Below are 22458 nucleotides of genomic sequence, written 5' to 3' on the forward strand. Positions count from 1 at the left end.
CCAGAATGTCATGAAGAGTGATCAGATGAATTGCAATTAATTGCAAAGTCCCTCTTTGCCATGAAAATGAAATGAATCCCAAAAAAACATTTCCACTGCATTTCAGCCCTGCCACAAAAGGACCAGCTGCCATCATGTCAGTGATTCTCTCATTAACACAGGTGAGAGTGTTGACGAGGACAAGGCTGGAGATCACTCTGTCATGCTGATTGAGTTAGAGTAACAGACTGGAAGCTTTAAAAGGAGGGTGGTGCTTGAAATCATTGTTCTTCCTCAGTTAACCATGGTTACCTGCAAAGAAACACGTGCCGTCATCATTGCTTTGCACAAAAAGGGCTTCACAGGCAAGGATATTGCTGCTAGTAAGATTGCACCTAAATCAACCATTTATCGGATCATCAAGAACTTCAAGGAGAGAGGTTAAATTGTTGTGAAGAAGGCGTCAGGGCGCCCAAGAAAGTCCAGCAAGTGCCAGGACCGTCTCCTAAAGTTGATTCAGCTGCGGGATCGGGGCACCACCAGTGCAGAGCTTTCTCAGGAATGGCAGCAGGCAGGTGTGAGTGCATCTGCATGCACAGTGAGGCAAAGACTTTTGGAGGATGGCCTGGTGTCAAGAAGGGCAGCAAAGAAGCCACTTCTCTCCAGGAAAAACATCAGGGACAGACAGATATTCTGCAAAAGGTTCAGGGATTGGACTGCTGAGGACTGGGGTAAAGTCATTTTCTCTGATGAATCCCCTTTCCGATTGTTTGGGGCATCCGGAAAACACCTTGTCCGGAGAAGACAGGGTGAGCGCTACCATCAGTCCTGTGTCATGCCAACAGTAAAGCATCCTGAGACCATTCATGTGTGGGGTTTCTTCTCAGCCAAGGGAGTGGGCTCACTCACATTTTTGCCTAAGAACACAGCAATTGAGAACTTGTGGTCGATCCTCAAGATGCGGGTGGACAAACAAAAACCCACAAATTCTGACAAACTCCAAGCATTGATTATGCAAGAATGGGCTGCCATCAGTCAGGATGTGGCCCAGAAGTTAATTGACAGCATGGCAGGGCGGATTACAGAGGTCTTGAAAAAGAAGGGTCAACACTGCAAATATTGACTCTTTGCATAAACTTAATGTAATTGTAAATAAAAGCCTTGGACACTTATGGAATGCTTGTAATTATACTTCAGTATACCATAGTAACATCTGACAAAAATATCTCATAACACTGAAGCAGCGAACTTTGTGAAGAACAATACTTGTGTCATTCTCAAAACATTTGACCACAACTGTAGTCCGAGTGGCCATTTGATTAATTGTTCAGAAGTCTTATGGCTTGGGAGTAGAAGCTGTTAAGGAGCCTTTTGGACCTAGACTTGGCGCTCCGGTACCGCTTGCCATGCGGTAGCAGAGAGAACAGTCTATGACTTGGGTGACTGGAGCCTTTGACAATTTTTTGGGCCTTCCTCTGACACCGCCTAGTATATAGGTCCTGGATGGCATAATGCTTGGCCCCAGTGATGTACTGGGCCGTACACACTACCCTCTGTAGAGCCTTTACGGTCGGATGCCGAGCAGTTGCCATACCAGGCGGTGATGCAACCGATCAGAATGCTCTCGATGGTGCAGCTGTATAACTTTTTGAGGATCTGGGGACCCATGCCAAATATTTTCAGTCTCCTGAGGGGGGAAAAGTGTTGTCATGCCCTCTTCATGACTGTCTTGGTGTGTTTGGACCATGATAGTTTGTTGGTGATGTGGACACCAAGGAACTTGAAACTTTCAACCCGCTCCACTATGGATGTTAATGGGGGCCTGTTCAGCCCTACTTTTCCTGTAGCCCACGATCAGATCCTTTGTCTTGCTCACATGGAGGGAGAGGTTGTTGTCCTGGCACCACACTGCCAGGTCTCTGACCTCCTTCCCATAGGCTGTCTCATCGTTGACGGTTCTCAGGCCTACCACTGTTGTGTCGTCAGCAAACTTAATGATGGTGTTGGGGCCGTGCTTGGCCATGCAGTCGTGGGTGAACAGGGAGTGCAGGAGGGGAATAAGCACGCAGCCCTGAGGGGCCCCAGTGTCGAGGATCAGGAAGTCAAAGGATCCAGTTGCAGAGGGAGGTGTTTAGACCCCTGGTCCTTAACTTAGTGATGAGCTTTGTGGGCACTATGGTGTTGAACGCTGAGCTGTAGTAAATGAACAGCATTCTCACATAGGTGTTTATTTTGTCCAGGTGGGAAAGGTAGCTCAATTGGTAGAGCATGGCGCTTGTAACGCCAGGGTAGTGGGTTCGATCCCCGGGACCACCCATACGTAAAAATGTATGCACACGTGACTGTAAGTCGCTTTGGATAAAAGCGTCTGCTAAATGGCATATAATTATTATTAAAGGGCAGTGTGGAGTGCGATTGCGTCATCTGTGGATCTGTTGGGGCGGTATGCAAATTAGGGTGGATCTAGGGTTTCCGGGATGATGATGTTGATGTGAGTCATGACCAGCCTTTCAAAGCACTTCATGGCTACCGACATGAGTGCTACAGGCGGAAGTCATTTAGGCAGGTTACCTTCGCTTTCTTGGGCACAGAGCAGACTATGGTGGTCTGCGTGAAACATGTAGGTATTACAGACTCGGTCAGGGTACTACACATTATACTCTGTAATGTCAGAGTGGAAGGATAATTCAATAATAAAATGTATTATCATGACAATGACCTGGAGTGTTTGCCCAATATTATTTTCAAAATTCTTCTAGCTCAGTCAAGTTGGTTGTTAATCATTTTCAAGCAGATTTAAGTCAAAACTGTAACTCAGCTAATGAAGAACATTATTATTTTATTTTTTAGCTCCATTCCATTCCTTTCCGAAGACAAGCATACCCATAACATGATGCAGCCACCACCATGCTTGAAAATGTGGAGAGTTGTACTCAGTGATGTGTTGTGTTGGATTTGCCCCAAACATAACACTTTGTATTCAGGACAAAAAGTTAATTCCTTTGCCACATTTTTTTGAATATTACTTTAGTGCCTTGTTGCATGTGATGGATGTTTTGGAATATTTTTTATTCTGTATAATATAAGAATATGCCATTTAGCAGACACTTTTATCCAAAGCGACTTACAGTCGTGCGTGCATACATGTTTTTGTGTATGGGTGGTCCCGGGGATCGAACCCACTACCTTGGCGTTACAAGCGCCGTGCTCTACCAGCTGAGCTACAGAAGACCACACTGTACAGGCTTCCTTCTATTCGCGCTGTCATTGAGGATAGTAATGTGGAGTAACTACATTGTTTTTGATCCATCCTCAGCCATTAAACTCTGTAACAGTTTTAAAATCACCATTGGCCTCACGGTGAAATCCTTGACCTGTTTCCTTTCTCACTGGCAACTCAGTTAGGAAGGACACCTGTATCTTTGCAGTGATTGGGTGTATTGATACACAATCCAAAGCCTATTTACTGTAATAGCTTCACAGGGATAGTTAGCATCTGCTTTTTATTGTTATTTTTACCCATCTACCAATTAATGCCTTTCTTACCAAGGCATTGGAAAAGTGGTACAGATATCCCTGGTCCCTGGTCTTTGTTGTACAGGCTTCCTTCTATTCGCGCTGTCATTTAGGATAGTAATGTGGAGTAACTACATTGTTTTTTATCCATCCTCAGTTTTGTCCTATCACAGCCATTAAACTCTGTAACAGTTTTAAAATCCCCATTGGCCTCACGGTGAAATCCTTGACCAGTTTCCTTTCTCACTGGCAACTCAGTTAGGAAGGACACCTGTATCTTTGTAGTGATTGGGTGTATTGATACACAATCCAAAGCCTATTTACTGTAATAGCTTCACAGGGATAGTTAGCATCTGCTTTTTATTTTTATTTTTACCCATCTACCAATTAATGCCTTTCTTACCAAGGCATTGGAAAAGTGGTACAGATATCCCTGGTCCCTGGTCTTTGTTGTTAAATCTGTGCATTGAAGTACACACTCAAGTGAGGGACCTTACATATAATTGTATGTGTGGGTACAGAGAGGGGGTAGTCATTCAAAAATGTTAACCCCTATTAAACCCCTCTTATTGCACACAGAGTGAGTCCATGCAACTTACTATGTGATTTGTTAAGCACATTTTTTTCTCCTGAACTTATTTAGGCTTGCGATAACAAAGGGGGTGAATACTTATGCAACCAACACATTTTTGTTATTTATTTTATATTCATTTGTAAACATTTGTAAAATTGTCTTTACACTTTGACAATATGGAGTATGTTGAGTCGATCAGTGACAAAAAAAAAAACTTCATTAAATCCATTTCAATCCCACTTTGTAATGCAACAAAATGTGAAAAACTTACCTATGATAGGAACTGTATATCATCTGAGTTTTACGTCTGAATCAAGAAAGACACATACAGTGGGGAAAAAAAGTATTTAGTCAGCCACCAATTGTGCAAGTTCTACCACTTAAAAAGATGAGAGAGGCCTGTAATTTTCATCATATGTACACGTCAACTATGACAGACAAAATAAGAAAAAAAAATCCAGAAAATCACATTGTAGGATTTTTTATGAATTTATTTGCAAATGATGGTGGAAAATAAGTATTTGGTCACCTACAAACAAGCAAGAGTTCTGGGTCTCACAGACCTGTAACTTCTTCTTTAAGAGGCTCCTCTGTCCTCCACTCGCTACCTGTATTAATGGCACCTGTTTGAACTTGTTATCAGTATAAAATACACCTGTCCACAACCTCAAACAGTCACACTCCAAACTCCACTATGGCCAAGACCAAAGAGCTGTCAAAGGACACCAAAAACTAAATTGTAGACCTGCACCAGGCTGGGAAGACTGAATCTGCAATAGGTAAGCAGCTTGGTTTGAAGAAATCAACTGTGGGAGCAATTATTAGGAAATGGAAGACATACAAGACCACTGATAATCTCCCTCGATCTGGGGCTCCACGCAAGTTCTCACCCCGTGGGGTCAAAATGATCACAAGAACGGTGAGCAAAAATCCCAGAACCACACGGGGGGACCTAGTGAATGACCTGCAGAGAGCTGGGACCAAAGTAACAAAGCCTACCATCAGTAACACACTACGCCGCCAGGGACTCAAATCATGCAGTGCAAGATGTGTCCCCCTGCTTAAGCCAGTACATGTCCAGGCCCGTCTGAAGTTTGCTAGAGTGCATTTGGATGATCCAGAAGAGGATTGGGAGAATGTCATATGGTCAGATTAAACCAAAATATAACTTTTTGGTAAAAACTCAACTCGTCGTGTTTGGAGGACAAAGAAGGCTGAGTTGCATCCAAAGAACACCATACCTACTGTGAAGCATGGGGGTGGAAACATCATGCTTTGGGGCTGTTTTTCTGCAAAGGGACCAGGACGACTGATCCGTGTAAAGGAAAGAATGAATGGGGCCATGTATCATGAGATTTTGAGTGAAAACCTCCTTCCATCAGCAAGTGCATTGAAGATGAAACGTGGCTGGGTCTTTCAGCATGACAATGATCCCAAACACACCGCCCGGGCAACGAAGGAGTGGCTTCGTAATAAGCATTTCAAGGTCCTGGAGTGGCCTAGCCAGTCTCCACATCTCAACCCCATCAAAAATCTTTGGAGGGAGTTGAAAGTCCGTGTTGCCCAGCGACAGCCCCAAAACATCACTGCTCTAGAGGAGATCTGCATGGAGGAATGGGCCAAAATACCAGCAACAGTGTGTGAAAACCTTGTGAACACTTACAGAAAACATTTGACCTGTGTCATTGCCAACAAAGGGTATATAACAAAGTATTGAGAAACTTTTGTGATTGACCAAATACTTATTTTCCACCATAATTTGCAAATAAATTCATTAAAAATCCTACAATGTGATTTTCTGGATTTTTTTTTCTCATTTTGTCTGTCATAGTTGACATGTACATATGATGAAAATTACAGGCCTCTCTCATCTTTTTAAGTGGTAGAACTTGCACAATTGGTGGCTGACTAAATACTTTTTTTCCCCACTGTATATATGGCTCCAGTGACAACAGTGTGTCCCTCCTCCCATCCATCACACACACCTGTGCTCACAGATTTGCTTAATAAACCTGCATGTGTTTTGCATGTAAATAGAGTGTGTCGGCATGGTTGAGGAGGTGCTAACTTCCTCTGTGCTGCACCTGGCCCTGGACCTGCTGCTGATCTGATCTGCACAGAGAGATCCAGAGACAGAGGGGGGAACAGGAGAGGTGTTAATGGGATAAGGTCTGGTCATTGTGGGGTCCTTAAGCAACAATTGCCAACAGGAACAACAGATGAAGCCTTATTGTGTTACTGTTACCCATGTGACCCGTGTCAGGTTCCATCATATTCTTCAGAGACACAAAGTCTCATGACACAACTGGTGGATCGTACCCTCTGATCAAACCATTTCTGTTATAAAAATATTAAATCACACGAACAGCCACTCCCTCAAGCTAGTAAAATGTCTATGAATAACGCATCCATACATCTCGAGCGTGGGATTATAATATGTAGGCTGTTATATTCCATGAACAAACTCATAAAAGGATGCCTATGAAACTGCCTCTCAATTCATAAATAGCCCAAAATACAATGGAGAACAACTTGAAACGATATTTGGGGACATTTGCGCCTACATTTGTAAAACGTGCATAGGAAGGGGCAGAAGTAGGATGATGTCACCATCATCCAGATACAGAGATTATATCTGTACCACCATTCAACCACACACCCTGAATGAAGGCTAACCTGTTTTAAGCAAAGGAAAGAAAAGCCATGAACTCTTCATATCAGAGCTGATGAAAGTATTCTATTGTAATCATCAAGGTCAGTCTTCCAAAATTGCTTCAAGCTCAGATACAATTTTGGTGTCTGAGTGTGAGTCATACAGTCATAACATTTGAGTTTGAGCATTCCAACAGACATAATTCACCACAGATTTAGAAAAACAAAGCCCTATAAAATTTGAAACAATCTCTGTCATCATATTCTGAAAGTAAGTACATCTGGCTATCTACACAGAGCTATATTTGGCCATGTATTTTATTCTAAGGACTTAGTGATGGTATTTTGGGTGGATATAACGTGTTGTTTCAGTCTCATTTTCAGTTAGCTTTGTGATCACCTTGCCATCACGTTCCAGAGGGCTTTCACTCTCTGCACAAAGAGAGAAGGGCATTAGTCCACAAGAAAGACCAGCTTTGGCTTCCTAAAGAAAGCAAAGGTTTAGCTCTTTCACTTCCATAGCATTGTTATGCTAAGGGCGGCGTTAGAATAAAAATGTATCATTAGCATCTGAAGAAGACCCAACATCTGAGGGAAACATGTCTTTAGGCCCCACAGAAAAGGATCCGTCTGTTCTCTCGCTCCCTCTCCTCTCTCTCACTCACTCACTCTTTACTCAACTCTCATCTCTCTCTATTCGAGGTTCATTTTCTTTCTGTTTCGGTGGGAGGAGGGAGTTTGGCAAATTCATCTCTTGGATAGAAAGTTAGATTTTCGATATGAATATCTGTACGCTATTTGGACTTGCATATAACATTTATTGGCACTAAAATACCATTCACTGTTAAACACTAGAGAGCCATCATAACGTGTGAATAGAATCAATGATTCACCCTCCTAACAGAGACATGATGTTACCATGGTGTAGTGAAGATACAGGTGAAGCCATATGAAGAATGTGTTAGTCAGTAGAGATGGATCCATGATGGGCATGTTCAACGGGTTGTATTTGCTGTGTAATAGTATCTGTACCAGTCAGTAGTCCTATACATATAATGTGTATCATTAGTCCATTAGGCCTGCTGCGGTAAACACTATGGTGATGCCACTGGCTTTTGACCTGGTCTGACTGGGTCTACTCCTCCAGTGTGGGTGGGAGTCCAGGGGCAGCTGTGTGATGAGTCACAGCTGCTGCACTCACACGTCACCCTGGGGAGGAATGAAGAGGCACTCCCCTGGTCCAGAGCTGGACCAGAGCAGGCAGAGTCCTCTAGACCAAGAAAGATACTGTATACACAGAGAGCATGTATGCGTGGAGACACACACACACACACACTAGAATCTGGAAAATAAAAAAAGGTGATTATAATAATATGCCATTTAGCAGACGCTTTTATCCAAAGCGACTTACAGTCATGCATGCATGCATTATTTTGTGTATGGGTGGTCCCAGGGATCGAACCCACTACCTTGGCATTACAAGCGCCGTGCTCTACCAGCTGAGCTACAGAGGACCACAACACCTACCTGTGGCTGTCAGGTTTCTGTGGAATAGATACGATTATTTAATGACACACAGCACAGGCACATTCGGGGAAGAGTGCATGAGTAATGCCTGCACCTGCACCTACTCAGGGTGTTTCACTGGAGCCAGGACGGTGAGAGGATGGAAGGGGAGAGGGAGGGGCGAGAAGGGGGGGGGGGATTTCCAAGGACAGGGAAGATGTTGTGAAATAATATTGCGCATGTGGCTGGACAGCTGCAGAGGGAGAGAATTACTCCATGTGCAATAACATGAGTCATCAGGAGAGTTCCTCTGACCTAGGCTCAGATTCAAATATTTTCCGACTTCTCTCCCTCACTCCATCCATTCATTTTCCATGCCTCTCCCCCTTTATCACAGGTGCAAGTATGGAAGTAAGCCAAGAGATTACACACACACACACACACATGCATTCTCTGCATCATCGTGAAATCATGTAGCACATGTGACATAGTGTTTAGAGACTTCCTTCCTGCCCTTCAACCACAGGTGGCTTCAGACAGATCATTCCCTGATGACTGATGTCTCACTGCAATAGATAAAGGAAGTGGGTTCATCGTCTTGGAAAATTTGAATCAACACAATGTTAGATTAGTCACAAGTATTGTTTCCAGCTCAATTGGATCACTTTGCGATTGTGTTTAGGTTCGATACACCAATGTTGGCTGAGGCAAGTCATAGTGGGTGGTTTGGGTTGGCACACTCCACTGATCCTGTTGTGTTACAAACTACACTGTTATTCTCCCAGAGTAGAATATGGGGAAAGCGATCTGTGAAATTCCCATTGATTAGGGAGGGACACCTCTTCACACTGAGAGGAGGCTCACAATGTCTCTATCAATCATAACTACAACTAGAATACGTCAGGATGCTAAATCCACCCAGAGGTTCACTACCCTGAAGTGCCCTCCATGGCAGCGGGCAGTGTCACACGACCATGATGAGACCTGTCCAATATTAGTCTGTGTGGTCCAGCCGCAGGGCCCCTCAGTGTCCCTCTCCTTCTTGTCCTCCTTTGATATCAGGAGTGGTGGAATGGAAGGGTTGTGCAGGGAGGGGTGCAGAGTGAGGGGTAAGGGGACAAGGGGGGGTTCTCTCTAGTTGCCATGCGTTCCCCATATGGGAAGCTCACTGGTGTTACTGGGAGCCCAGGGCAGTTCCCAGAATTCACATGATAATGAAGCGGAGGGCCATTCAGAGCCTAAAGCTGGGCCTAAGAGCTTTCGATAGCCCCCAGCAGCCTGTAGCCTGCCTACCCCGGGCCCAGCCAGCTTTTCTGCCAGGGACAAAACACCTGTTTGATTTTCCCAGGGCCTGCGAACGACAGAGAAGTGGAGAGGCGAGGAGGGAGGAAGACGGGGAGGAGGGGAGGGGCTTGTGAAGGAATGTCTCACTCTCATTCGGTCACTGAGTGTGTACTTCCAATTCACTTCCTCTTTATAATCCTACACCCCTCCCCTCACGTGCACACACACACACTGGCGTGTAAAACCCAGACGCACACACACACACCCCTGCTGACCCACACACACCCTCCCTCCCCTTTTGTTAACTCCCTGAAACAATCCCAGGGAGAAGAATGAACTTTCAAACTAGGGCACCTTCTGCTGCGTTTAGTTTCACACAAGCGGATTCCTGGAAGTGGGCCCTGGCTGGGTGAGAAGCAGGGCGATGTCCTAGCTGAGCGTGCCTCAGACAACGTGGGAAACACAAGAGCATCAAGGTGCTGTTGCCGGTGTGACTGTGAGAGTGGTGCTAAGAGAGGGGGGAGAGGGGGGAGAACAGGGAGTCAGAGGATATGAGGGGAGGGAGATGGGGGATACAGGGAAACAGACTAGTGTCTTTAGACGTTGCGGGAATGAGGCCGTAGGGAGGGGGGATAGGGGGCTTGTAGGAGAGTCTGTGTTTATGTGGTGGGTACATTCCTAATACAGCCAACACACAGGGACAAACAGGACAGAAGGGCATGACGAGTCCTCCTTTACTGTCATCAATTAGAGGACAAAGGTTGTTCACAAACTATCATGACTGTATCACTATTAAATCATTTTAGAGTCATATGTTGTACTGTTATTACATTGTTTTATTGTTGTAAAACATCTTAAGAGATCTTAAGAGTTGCCAGTAGAAGATCGTTTTTTTAACTCTAAAAGACTAATCTCATAACTTTGATAGTTAACGAAGACAACATGTCTTTGCCTCAAGTTGTCCTGATGAAATAGTTTGTTGTATTGTGTAATCAAACAGAGTAGCTCACTTCCTGTGAGCACAGGTGATTGTGTGTGTTGCTTAGTGGACACCTACAGTTTCCTACATGGAGGGAGGCGGGGCGGGTTATTTTAGTATAACCTGAAAGGGTGCCTTGCTGGGGGCTAAACACCTGCACTCCACTCCCAGGTTGAGGGCGAGGCCTCCCATAGGGCACAGTGCCGTGGTATACCACATCACACCACCTCACCTAACACTGTATTTTGTTACTGTGCTTCCCGCACTGAGGGTGTTCTTTCTAACGCTTTGTTCAGGGCAGGTAGAAAGGGAAGCCTGCATAGAATACAAAGCAATAACAATAAAGCAATGTAGGTCTGTTGACTATGATTCACGCTCATACCTGTTGCTCTTGCACCTCATCTTCAGAAAAAGATGGAGGATGAATGGAATGGATGTATGATCTCCAACATCCAATACCATCATGACTGTGATGTTCATTCAACATAGCTTTGATAAACATAAGCAATAAACAAGAGAGGAAACCTAGGCCCATCATAGCCCTTTCAGAAATGTAGAAATGTCAAGGGCCTCAAGGGAGAGAAACAAGAAACCAACACCCAAATAACCTGATTATATACACGCCAGAATCAAAACAAAAGTGGTGGGCCAATCTGTTCACTGTCAATGGCGGAGCTAATTTGTCAAGACCATCCAAAAGGTTGGTTCTCAGGCAACTCAGACAATACCCACTGACAAACAGGAGGGCTCTCCTTTTAGCCGAGCCTGCCACCGGGAAGCTGATCTGAAGTATTAATCTTTGGGTGGAACAGCAGAGGAGAGGGCTCAGCCTGGCCCAGCCATTGTCCCCAGGCCTGGGCCCTCTGAATGGGGCTTTGTGAGCTCCCCAGCTGCCACTGTCCAGGCTCCATCTTTAGGGTTTGGCTCCCATGTCCCCTGGCTGTGCTGACTGGAGGCCTCTGTGCAGCTGTGGGGATGTGTGTGTGATAGGGAGAGAGGTCAGGTGACTGACCATTCGTCACACAAATGAATACACAACACATCCTACACACAGGCACTCACGCATAATCTGAAAGCCAGGCTCTCTATGTTAAAGGTTAAATATTCTCAATTATGAGTACATGCCTGTGTTACTGAAACTGGTTTTGAAAAGCCTCAGAGACATTAACCACAAAACATTTCATCTCATTTTGAATTCAGTGTCTTGATGCTCCTGGACAACCCTCCACACCGGTGAACAGTGTACCATCTCTGTCATATCATTTAACATAGATATGATGAGGTCCCAGTGTGTAGGAATGTAAACTAGATCAGTGGTGGAAAAGTATTGTCAATTGACATACTTGAGTAAATGTAAAGATACCGTAATAGAAAATGACTCAATTAAAATGAAAGTCACCTAGTAAAATACTACTTGAGTAAAAGTATCTGGTTTTAAATATACTGAAGTATTAAAAGTAAAAGTAAATGCTATAAATAATTTCAAATTCCTTGTATTAAGAACGATTTCCATAAAATAAAAATAAAAAATACGGATAGCCATGGGTACACTCCAACACTCTGACATTATTTACAAACAAAGCATTTGTGTTTAGTGAGTCAGAGGCAGTAGGGATGACCACATGTTCTCTTGATAAGTGTGTGAATTTGACCATTTTCTTTTGGGTGTCAGGGAAAATGTATTGGAGTAAAAAGTTTATATTTTATTTAGGAATGTAGTGGACTAAAAGTAAAAGTTGTCAAAAATATAAACAATAAAGTAAAATACAGAAGCCCCAAAAAACTACTTAAGTAGTACTTTAAAGTAGTTTTTACTAGTTACTTTACACCACTAAGCTAGATGACTAGGAGCCATCCATGTCTAGTTTAATGCGCTATGCAGTCTGAGGTGAGGATGGGCTCTGCTCTGGGGAGGCAGAGGAGGCTGTCTGGTTGAGCTGATGATTTTCAGCAGCAGCACTTTGTTTGCCCTTTATCTTCCTCCCTGCTGGTGGTGACAGCTGCCCAGCAGCAGTGGGCCCTGGTCCCCATAGTCCTCCACAGTCCTCCCCCCGCTGCCCAGCTGTGAACAGCTGGTCCCCCCTAACGGATTCACTGGACCTGGGCCCCACTGTCTGTGTGTCTGTCTGTGTGGGGGCCATGTAGGCCAAACACAGGCCCTATTCACAGATAGCATAGCAGGCCACTGGAGGAGCTGCTAATGACTAGGCCTCATTAGGAAGACATCACCGTTTCTAAAGAGGTAAAGCCATTGTTCCCCCTGTGGAGAGGTAGAGCTGCAGGGTCGCATGCAGCACAATGGATCGGAACACCTTATCAGGTTTATTACCTATGCTCAAAACAGAACACAGAACAACACCTTCTCCATGCTGTGTACCAGATTCACTTTAGAGAGGCCAATCTGTTGCAGATGAGCAAGATGAGAGGTAAGGGTGGGGGGCATTATTAGATTTGCAACAAGCCGTAACACTGTCTCCCATTGTGTGTCCCGCCACCCATGCCCTCCCCCAAACTCCTGACCGTAGAACACTCCCCCTGGCTAAAACTCTCTCCAGGCAATTGCCAGTGGAGTGGAAAGTATTCCAGAGTACAATGCCGATGCTCTGAATGGGTGCTTTTGCATGCCATCAGTGCACTGTCACCAGCAGATGGGGAGCTAATTAGAAGCCATTAAAGGGCTTTGATAGTGTGTGTGGGAACCAGGCGGAGGCAGGGGGTTAGGCTGGGGTCCACTGGTCCCACTGTGAATGTGCAGGCACACAAGCTGCTGCTGGCTGCAAAGTGCCCAAACTGTGCTTGTCCCTGAGTGTGAGGGAGAGGGCAGCCATCCCCAGGCCAGGGCCAAGGACACAGTCCAAGACATCTGTGGGACAGGATGGATCTCTATGGTGCAGCACTTACTATCAGTCAACACAACACTTGTATAATCTAGAGATTTGCCAGTTTCGATGTCCATAAGACTGCTATGATGAACAGCCAGGAGCTAACTTTGTTCATCCTCTCAGGAGTCAGCACTAGAGTTGCGAAATTCTGTGAACTTTCAATAAATTCCCTGGTTTTCCAGAAATCCTGGTTGGAGGGTTTCCTGCTTATTCACTCCTGATTCCGGGAATCCTCCAACCAGGACTTTGGGAAAACCAGGGAATTTATTGAAAGTTCCCCGAATTGTGCAACCCTAGTCAGCACCACCTCCCCCAGCAACATTCCCCTGTTTCTCAGAGTATTTCAGTTCAAAATCAATTCAGATCTAATTTTATTTGTCAAATGCTTTGTAAACAACAGGTGTAGACTAACAGTAATAATATAATAATAATATGCCATTTAGCAGACGCTTTTATCCAAAGCGACTTACAGTCATGCGTGCATAAATTTTTTTTTTTTGTGTATGGGTGGTCCCAGGGATCGAACCCACTACCTTGGCGTTACAAGTGCCGTGCTCTACCAGCTGAGCTACAGAGGACCACAGTGCAATGCTTACTTACCAACAACGCAGAGAGAAGAAAATAGAGAGTAGGACAAGCCTGTGAAACTCAGGAAAATAAATAGCCTTACACACAGTGACCGTTCAGACGCCTCCAGACCTTACAGCAGAAAGCCGGTTCTGCTGATGACACATCTGTGAACAGGGCCTGCCCTGTCATTGGACAGGATGTGACTGACTCCCCACGGCCAGGAGCTCATTAGAGGCCAATCTCCCCAGGGGGACACCAGGGCTGACCAGACCAGGGCATGGCAAAGCAGAGCATAGCAGAGCAGGACAGTTACCACAGGGAACAGGAGGGAACCAATAAAAAACAAACCCGTTGTGTAAGCAGAAATCACACACTCAGCCCAACCACCTTGTCATCATCTTTATTTCCCCTGCTCCTAATGTGTCTCAATCACTAACAACATTACACATTTGACATTGACTATCACACACTATGTATACCTGACACCACACCGCACCACTCCCTTATGAGTGGCGGTGCTCCTCTCCACACACCTGCACAGGTGTGATCATTATCGACCAAACAGGAAGAGCCAGACTGGGAACTGGAAACTAATCCCACAGCTGCAGGGAGATGGTGTGTGTGTGTGTGTGTTTGTGTGTGTCTGTGTGTGTTTTTGGTTGTATTATCCTTGTGGGGACCAGAAGTCTTCACATGGATAGTAAAACAAGGAAAATTCGGACAAGTGGGGACATTTCGCCGGTCCCTACAAGGAAAAAAGCTATTTTAGGCTTAGGGGTTAGGTTTAGGTTTTAGAATGGGAATCGATTGTTTGGTCCCCACAAGAATAGTAAAAGAAATGTGTGCTTGTGCTATATTAAATTACATTATAAAAAAAAATCAACTATATGATGTCATGATTTATGATTGAATGATAATTGTTAAGTGTGAAGTCCACAATCAAAAATGATATCACACATTATTGTTGACTCATAGAATTAGAAGATCCATGTTTCAGGAAGCCCTATGAGCAGTATCTATTGTTCCATGGTAATTATAACAGTGGCAACAGGGTTAATACCGGAATGTCGTTTCCCCTCTGATCACCAGCTTTCCCCCTCACTACATCCTGTACTTTGCTTTTGTGGAACTACTTTCTGTAGCGATAAAGAGGGTGCATTAGCCAATACACTTCCCCTCTTCAAATGGGACAATCTACTACAGTATAGTGACAAATCTGTGGGGGAAAGTTTATGTTCTGGCACAAACTGTTGAACACACTGCTGCACTGTACACAGTGTTCCTTCTGAGTAACAGACTGCAACTGTTGCAAATCAGCCTTTTTGATGGATGCTGTAATAGCATGTGCTACATTGATACATTCAGAATACAATGTACAAAGATTAAATACAACTTGGGATCAGATTTTTACCATATGTCATTCAAATTCATTCGGGCAATTAAATGTATGCATTTCAGTATTAACTAGAATGAATGAATGACCATGGAAAACAGGGTTTTGGGTAGGTGGGTGGTGGTGGGGGGCATTGCCATTCTGTCAGTTCAAATCAGGAGCTAATATGTTTCACGTTTCTTTTCCCTCCTCTGTCTCTTCCCTCTTCCCTCTCTCTGTCCTTGCCTTGATGTGCTGTAAACAGGCTAAAAAGGGCCCAGCTGTGTGGAGTTATTGTTGGTGTCAATAGGAAGTGCTGATAGCTTTCGGAGCTGAACAAAAGCTGGATGAGGGGAGTGGAGGGGCGCTCCAGACACTGTGGCTCCAGCCTAGATTCTCTCCCACAATCCCTTCACCGCACTCCCATTGTTCTGGCTGCCGGCCCTCCCTCCTTCCCCCCTCCAACCTGTCAGCTGCGACCTGGGACAGAGTGCAAAAAAATAAAATACTAAATTACGTTTTAAAAAAGTTTTAGGGGCTACTGCCGCAAGTTAAAAAAGTTCCTTAACTTTGTTATTACCAGTGATAATAGTTAACTTACCATTATGTGTGAGGCTTGTAATTTATTTTGAACCCTATAGCAGTGGGTTTAGTTTATAAATTGAATTAAACTTTTTGAAGAAGCAACATATTGCAATTAGCCTATATGTATGCAAATGAGCCTAGATTTCACTAGAAAAACAATGGGGAAAAAACTAATTAAAAACAGAAAATAGTCAGTTTAAAGTAATTTTAGCATACTGTCTTAAACTGTTGCAGAATATATAATTGAATAACACTGTTTGGTATCACTGTTTAAAAATAATAATAATGCATAACTTTTCCTGGAAATTCTAGCTTTTAGAAAAGCTGCATGTTTCATAGAAGATATTTTGCTGGTTATACTGCTGTGTTGATTTTAGGAGACATTCATAGACAGACAGCCTCCATAGTTTCATGTGAAGGAATGCTGCCGCAATTTATCCTATTATGTTGCGTAAAAATGCGGTACAAATGCATGCTTTCACTTTACAGCTCTCCCTCTTTCTCTTTCTCATTCGTTTCCTAAAATACTCTGCTCGAGTAAACTGGCGAGAATGCCCGTTTGCAGGTGCGCGGGCGGTAACCTCATCAGAGTGATTTAAGGCGATAAATGAATGACGATCTCCTAAAGCAGTTAGTTCTCAGGGTTTGCGCGTGTGTAGTGCAATCAGGGATCCTTGGGACGTCCCTACCCTAACCCTAACCTTAACCATAACCCTTGCCTAACCCTAACCGTCCATTTCAATGGGGTAGGGACGTCCCAAGGATTCGAAATAGCATGGACCGTTTGCGCGCTACGCAGGTGAATGGTGGAGTGCTAGCCTGTTGTTTGAGGTCTCCATAGCGACCGCCCGCTAGGCGCCAGGCTGACAGGCGCCAAGGCTCAGATGAATGGGTGACGTCACGGCGCTGGCGCCTGCCAGTCTGCCTCGGCTTGTTTGGACAATCTGGAGGAAGATTCAGAACAGAGCAATGCAATTTCAATGTGCACACAAGGCTGAGCACACACGGAGAACATGTGAAGGAATCCGTGAAGTGACTCACAGGGGCTTCCCTTCATGAGAGGAAAAAGAGAGTCTGTGCTAAAAAGTGCAGTTTGTAAGTATAAAGGAAGCTTAGTTTGACTTTTAACACACATTCTCAGCAAATTATGGTGAATAACGGGAGAAAGTGCGCCAAATACATACATGTTGGCCTATAAATAAATATTTATAATAAATAATAACTAACACTACACTAAATTGTGAATGTTGTTTTTCCCCCTTGTGTGTAAAGTTCTCTCAATCATAAATTGCACACAGGAGTGTTATAGATATAGAGCAAATTGTTTGAATGGACTTTAATCATATTACACTATACCCAATGGTAATAAACCAATTATTCATAGTCTGAATATCTCTTCATTTATGGCACATTTATAATGTGGTCATCTAAGGTGCCCTCTAACTGCTGGGTGGCAAATCTCAGGGGCTATGGTTATTAATACTAGCCATTCATCCCATCCGACACACACCACATATCCCCCATACCCATACACAACACCACCTCTTGAGTGTCCCCAGGCACTCTACACCTGCAGAGTCCCCAAGCCATGGCCAGCTGGATTCCCACATAGGCCTATCACCCGTAAAAATACACATTTGTTTCCATTTGTAACGCCTTCTCTCAAACATATTCTAAATCCTTATAACCAGGCGCACGCTCCCATTGGCCAAGAACACAGTTGTGAAATGTCCTTCTAGCGCTAACACGGCCGCGCTATTGGCCCTCGCACCGCAAACAGGACAAGTTTGGGCACGCCCCCATGTCCAGTCTATTATAAATTCAAGGCGGTACACTCGTGCGTTGTTGAGAACTGTCAACATTACTGAGACAACGTTCCCAAGACTACTAACAATACTTTTGGAGCCTTCGCTAATCTCCAAAACTTTTACGCACCATCTTTTCATTATCCTTGGAAACTACAGCTACACCATCAGCCAATATGAAGGTTGTCGGACCTACCTGCGCACTGAAGAGCAAGGTTGGCGGCGAGGACATGGTGCGGTGCCTTTCCGACCAGAGCCTGTCCATCTCCAAATGCAAGATCCCGCTGCTGGACGAGCAGATGACCGTGTTTCTGCAAGACATGAACAGCTGCTACAGCAAGCTGAAGGAGCTGGTCCCAACTCTGCCCACCAACAAGAAGGCCAGCAAGGTGGAGATCCTCCAGCACGTCATTGACTATATCTGGGACCTGCAGGTCGAGCTGGACGAGCCGGAGAAGAGCCGTCAGCAGAGCAGCGTGCCCCGCACACCTCTGACCACCCTGAATGCAGAGCTGGCAAGCATCGCTGTCGAGGTAAATATCACTCTGACATGTCTTGATGAGTTTCTGCAAGAGCTACCTAGTGTCTCCCAATATCAGACTTGGCTGTTGGAGGTATCCTAAATATGAATAAACTGTAGCCGTGCGTAAAGGTGGTTTATAACCGTGAATAAAGTTATGTTGCATTGAAACTAGTAGGCAAGTACTTTCACAGCAAACACTGACCTAACTTTTTTATCTTCTCTCCAGAATGGATGCTCGGATGACAGAATCATGTGCCGCTAGACCTCTCAGAGCATCGCCCCATCGTTCCAGAGCGAGCACCACGATGAATGAACAAGGTTATATTATGTGACATTAGATCACAAACAAACCTTGAGGCAAGTAGGGAAGTTGCAAACTCCCATGCTAGAAAATACTTTTGATTGACATTCTGAAGAAGAAAGGAACTGTCACTCAAGGCCTTCGATCCATCCCGAGGTCTCTGATCTCATGGAGACTAGTGGGTCCGAATAGACTGTGTTAGTCATGGGACCATGGCAGTTACTGCAAACAGCTTCGCCTGTTGTTGTGTGGAGTTTCTCAAGAAATACAACGTTTTTGTATCTTGTAAAACATGTAGAAAATTCAAAATTGTGTAAAATAAGATGTATTAATTTTCTCAGTATCCTGAGCGACAAAATGTATTGTATATTACAATGCCACACTATGTGAAAAATATTGTTTTTTTTACAATGTACCTTAATGGTGTTTTTATTAAAACAAGGCAATACTTTTTTTAAACATGGCTTTTGGTGTTTATGGTGTGTGTGTGCCACAGATCATTTCCCAGTCACATCACATTTAGTTAGCCATTATACATTTATTATAGTGTTTACATGTGCACATAAGATGCACAGGCTGAGAGTAGAGGGAAACAAACATTCCCTGAACTCACTGGCTCAACTATTCAGAATCAGCTGTCTCAGCTCCTGACTAGATGAAAAATCTGTCGATGTGCCCTTGAGCAAGGCACTTAACCCTAATTGCTCCTGTAAGTCGCTCTGGATAAGAGCATCTGCTAAATGACTAAAAATGTAAATGTAATGTCTGAAATGACATTGGACCACCGCTGGTAGCCTACATAATGACTTAAGAGTTAACTTGTAATTTGCTGTTGTAGTCCTCGTTAACATATGAAATAACACGGTGGAGTGTTGAGTTAAGAGGTCTTGACGGATATTGACAATGATAACTAGCATGCAGAAAATATGTGCGGAAGTGTATAAAAGGTTATGCACTCTCTGTCAAACAAATTTGGAAAGTTATAGGAAAGTATTCGGTCTAATCAGGAATTCATCAAAAATAGATAACAATTTGGGATATGTTATAAAACACTGATATCAATAATTGTGTTTTAGTTGAGGATCCTATGCATTAGCGTTTTCTATTTCGGCAGGGAAGGGGTTAAATTGGTTTTGGAAAGGCAATTCGTTGAGATTTATTCTATCTCCCATGGTGCAATGTTTTTCCCATTTCCCTGCGGTGCGATGCGCACAGCTGCAGCCCTGGCGTTCTGAGGCACCGCCAGTGTGTGATTGTGTTTGTGTGATAGCTTTGTGCCAAGGGCAGGGGAGGGCGGCGGGACCCAGACTGAGCGGCGCCTCTGCACACCTGGGGAAGTTCAGGTTAAATAGCTCCACATTCCTCAACACACAGCTGATTGAAACATTAACAAACAGTACTCTAAGAGCCAGGCCGCAGATGGGCCGGGGGCTCTGCCAAGAAAGAGACTATCGCTCTCTGTTATAGATTCTATTCCCACATATAGGAGACCTACAGCTATTAAAATATACTTTTCACTTTCTGTAAAGAAACATATAACTAACATAGAACATCCCCTAACCCGGACGACGCTGGGCCAATTGTGCACCGCCAAATGGAACTCCCGGTTAGGGCCGTGACACAGCCTGGGTCTGTAGTGAACCCTCAATTATGGAGTGCCTTAGACCACTGGGCCACTCGGGAGGCCACAAACTCCGGCGTTTTTATACATATATTTTTCCAATAATTATATTTTACCATTTGATTACACTTTTCAATCACACTTTTTGTCAGAGGACAGTTTATGAGCCCTCTTACATAATTCTGCCTCGGAACGTTGGATAGGCTACAGATAGGGCCTAGCCTAGTGATATAATACAATGATATGACCAACATTGCATATTTGCTTTCATTCCAACCCCCCAATCACACTAAACAGATTCCATAACTATTTTAGAGTAGATATCTTTCCTAAATACTTTACGCATGCATGAGTGCGTTTGCTTGACTACTCAAAATGAATTCTTCAGCTGCTCTATATTTCGCTATGAGTGTGGGTGGGTAGCCAGCCAAGCAATGAATGTGTAGCCTGTTTATCGATGTTTTTTTTAAAAATGCCTTATAATATACCGCACCCATGTGGCCGCTTGGTGGACTACAGTCTTTGAAACTCAGATACCACCCAAAGGACATCAAATGTGTCTCAATCTTATTCATGGTTAATTCACAGGCTTTAAACTGGTACCACGTGAAAGCAGCAATCTGAACACAGCCGTCATGTGTAGAACAGGCACCGTGCAATGTTATTGGGATTTACACCACCACTCTTTACAGTTCAAAGACTCTTTACAGTAAAATATACAGTTGAAGTTGGAAGTTTACATACACCTTAGCCAAATAAATGTAAACTCAGTTTTTCACAATTACTGACATTTAATCCTAGTAAAAATTCCCTGTCTTAGGTCAGTTAGGATCACCACTTTATTTTAAGAATGTGAAATGTCAGAATAATAGTAGAGAGAATTATTTATTTCAGCTTTTATTTCTTTCATCACATTCCCAGTGGGTCAGAAATTGACATACACTCAATTAGTATTTGGTAGCATTGCCTTTAAATTGTTTAACTTGTGTCAAACGTTTCGGGTAGCCTTCCACAAGCTTCCCACAATAAGTTGGGTGAATTTTGGCCCATTCCTCCTGACAGAGCTGGTGTAACTGATTCAGGTTTGTAGGCCTCCTTGCTCGCACACGCTTTTTCAGTTCTGCCCACAAATGTTCTATAGGATTGAGGTCAGAGCTTTGTGATGGCCACTCCAATACATTGACTTTGTTGTCCTTAAGCCATTTTGCCACAACTTTGGAAGTATGATAGATTTTCTATTGTGTTATTGACTGTACGTTTTGTTTATTCCATATGTAACTCTGTGTTGTTGTTTTTTCCGCACTGCTTTGCTTTATCTTGGCCAGGTCGCAGTTGTAAATGAGAACTTGTTCTCAACTGGCTTACCTGGTTAAATAAAGGTGAAATAAAATAAAAATAAATAAAAATGTTTGGGATCATTGTCCATTTGGAAGACCCATTTGCGACCAAGCTTTAACTTCCTGACTGATGTCTTGAGATGTTGCTTCATTATATCCACATAATTTTCCTTCCTCATGATGCCATCTATTTTGTGAAGAGCACCAGTCCCTCCTGCAGCAAAGCACCCCCACAGCATGATGCTGCCAACCCGTGCTTCACGGTTGGGACGGTGTTCTTCGGCTTGCAAGCCACCCCCTTTTTACTTATTTTAAATTTTAGTCATTTAGCAGACGCTCTTATCCAGAGCGACTTACAGTTAGTGAGTGCATACATTATGTTTTTATTTTTCATACTGGCCCCTTGTGGGAATCGAACCCACAACACTGGCGTTGCAAACGCCATGCTCTACCAACTGAGCTACATCCCTGCCGGCCATTCCCTCCCCTACCCTGGACGACGCTGGGCCAATTGTGCTCCGCCCCATGGGTCTCCCGGTCGCTGCCGGCTACGACAGAGCCTGGATTTGAACCAGGATCTCTAGTGGCATAGCTCGGGTCATTATGGCCAAATAGTTCTATTTTTGTTTCATCAGACCAGAGGACATTTCTCCAAAATGTACGATCTTTGTCCCCATGTGCAGTTGCAAACCGTAGTCTGGCTTTTTTATGGCGGTTTTGGAGCAGTGGCTCTTTCCTTGCTGAGCAGCCTTTCAGGTTATGTCGATATAGGACTCGTTTTACTGTGGTTATAGATACTTTTGTACCTGTTTCCTCCAGCATCTTCACAAGGTCCTTTGCTGTTGTTCTGGGATTGATTTGCACTTTTCGCACCAAAGTACGTTCATCTCTAGGAGACAGAACGCGTCTCCTTCCTGAGCGGTATGATGGCTGCGTGGTCCCATGGTGTTTATACTTGTGTACTATTGTTTG

The 22458-nt window shown here is 44.1% G+C and overlaps 1 protein-coding gene across 1 annotated transcript; it reads left to right on the plus strand.

Annotated features, from left to right (window-relative positions):
- The first annotated feature begins 17616 nt into the window (after window positions 1-17616).
- LOC311133930 (DNA-binding protein inhibitor ID-1-like) lies at window positions 17617-18991 on the plus strand. Its single transcript, XM_084167552.1, has 2 exons — window positions 17617-18237; window positions 18454-18991. The coding sequence occupies exons 1-2, from the start codon at window positions 17881-17883 to the stop codon at window positions 18487-18489; spliced, it is 393 nt and encodes a 130-aa protein (XP_084023678.1). The 5' UTR covers window positions 17617-17880; the 3' UTR covers window positions 18490-18991.
- Window positions 18992-22458: the final 3467 nt, after the last annotated feature.

Source organism: Coregonus lavaretus, assembly GCF_964263955.1.
Source record: "Coregonus lavaretus genome assembly, chromosome: 8".
Lineage (NCBI taxonomy): Eukaryota > Metazoa > Chordata > Actinopteri > Salmoniformes > Salmonidae > Coregonus > Coregonus lavaretus.

Bases quoted from the DNA above. Each gene is read 5' to 3' on its own strand.
- LOC311133930 (XM_084167552.1), top strand. From the start codon at position 17,881: ATGAAGGTTGTCGGACCTACCTGCGCACTGAAGAGCAAGGTTGGCGGC. The intron at 18,238-18,453 runs GTAAATATCACT...TCTTCTCTCCAG, and splicing joins TGGCAAGCATCGCTGTCGAG to AATGGATGCTCGGATGACAG.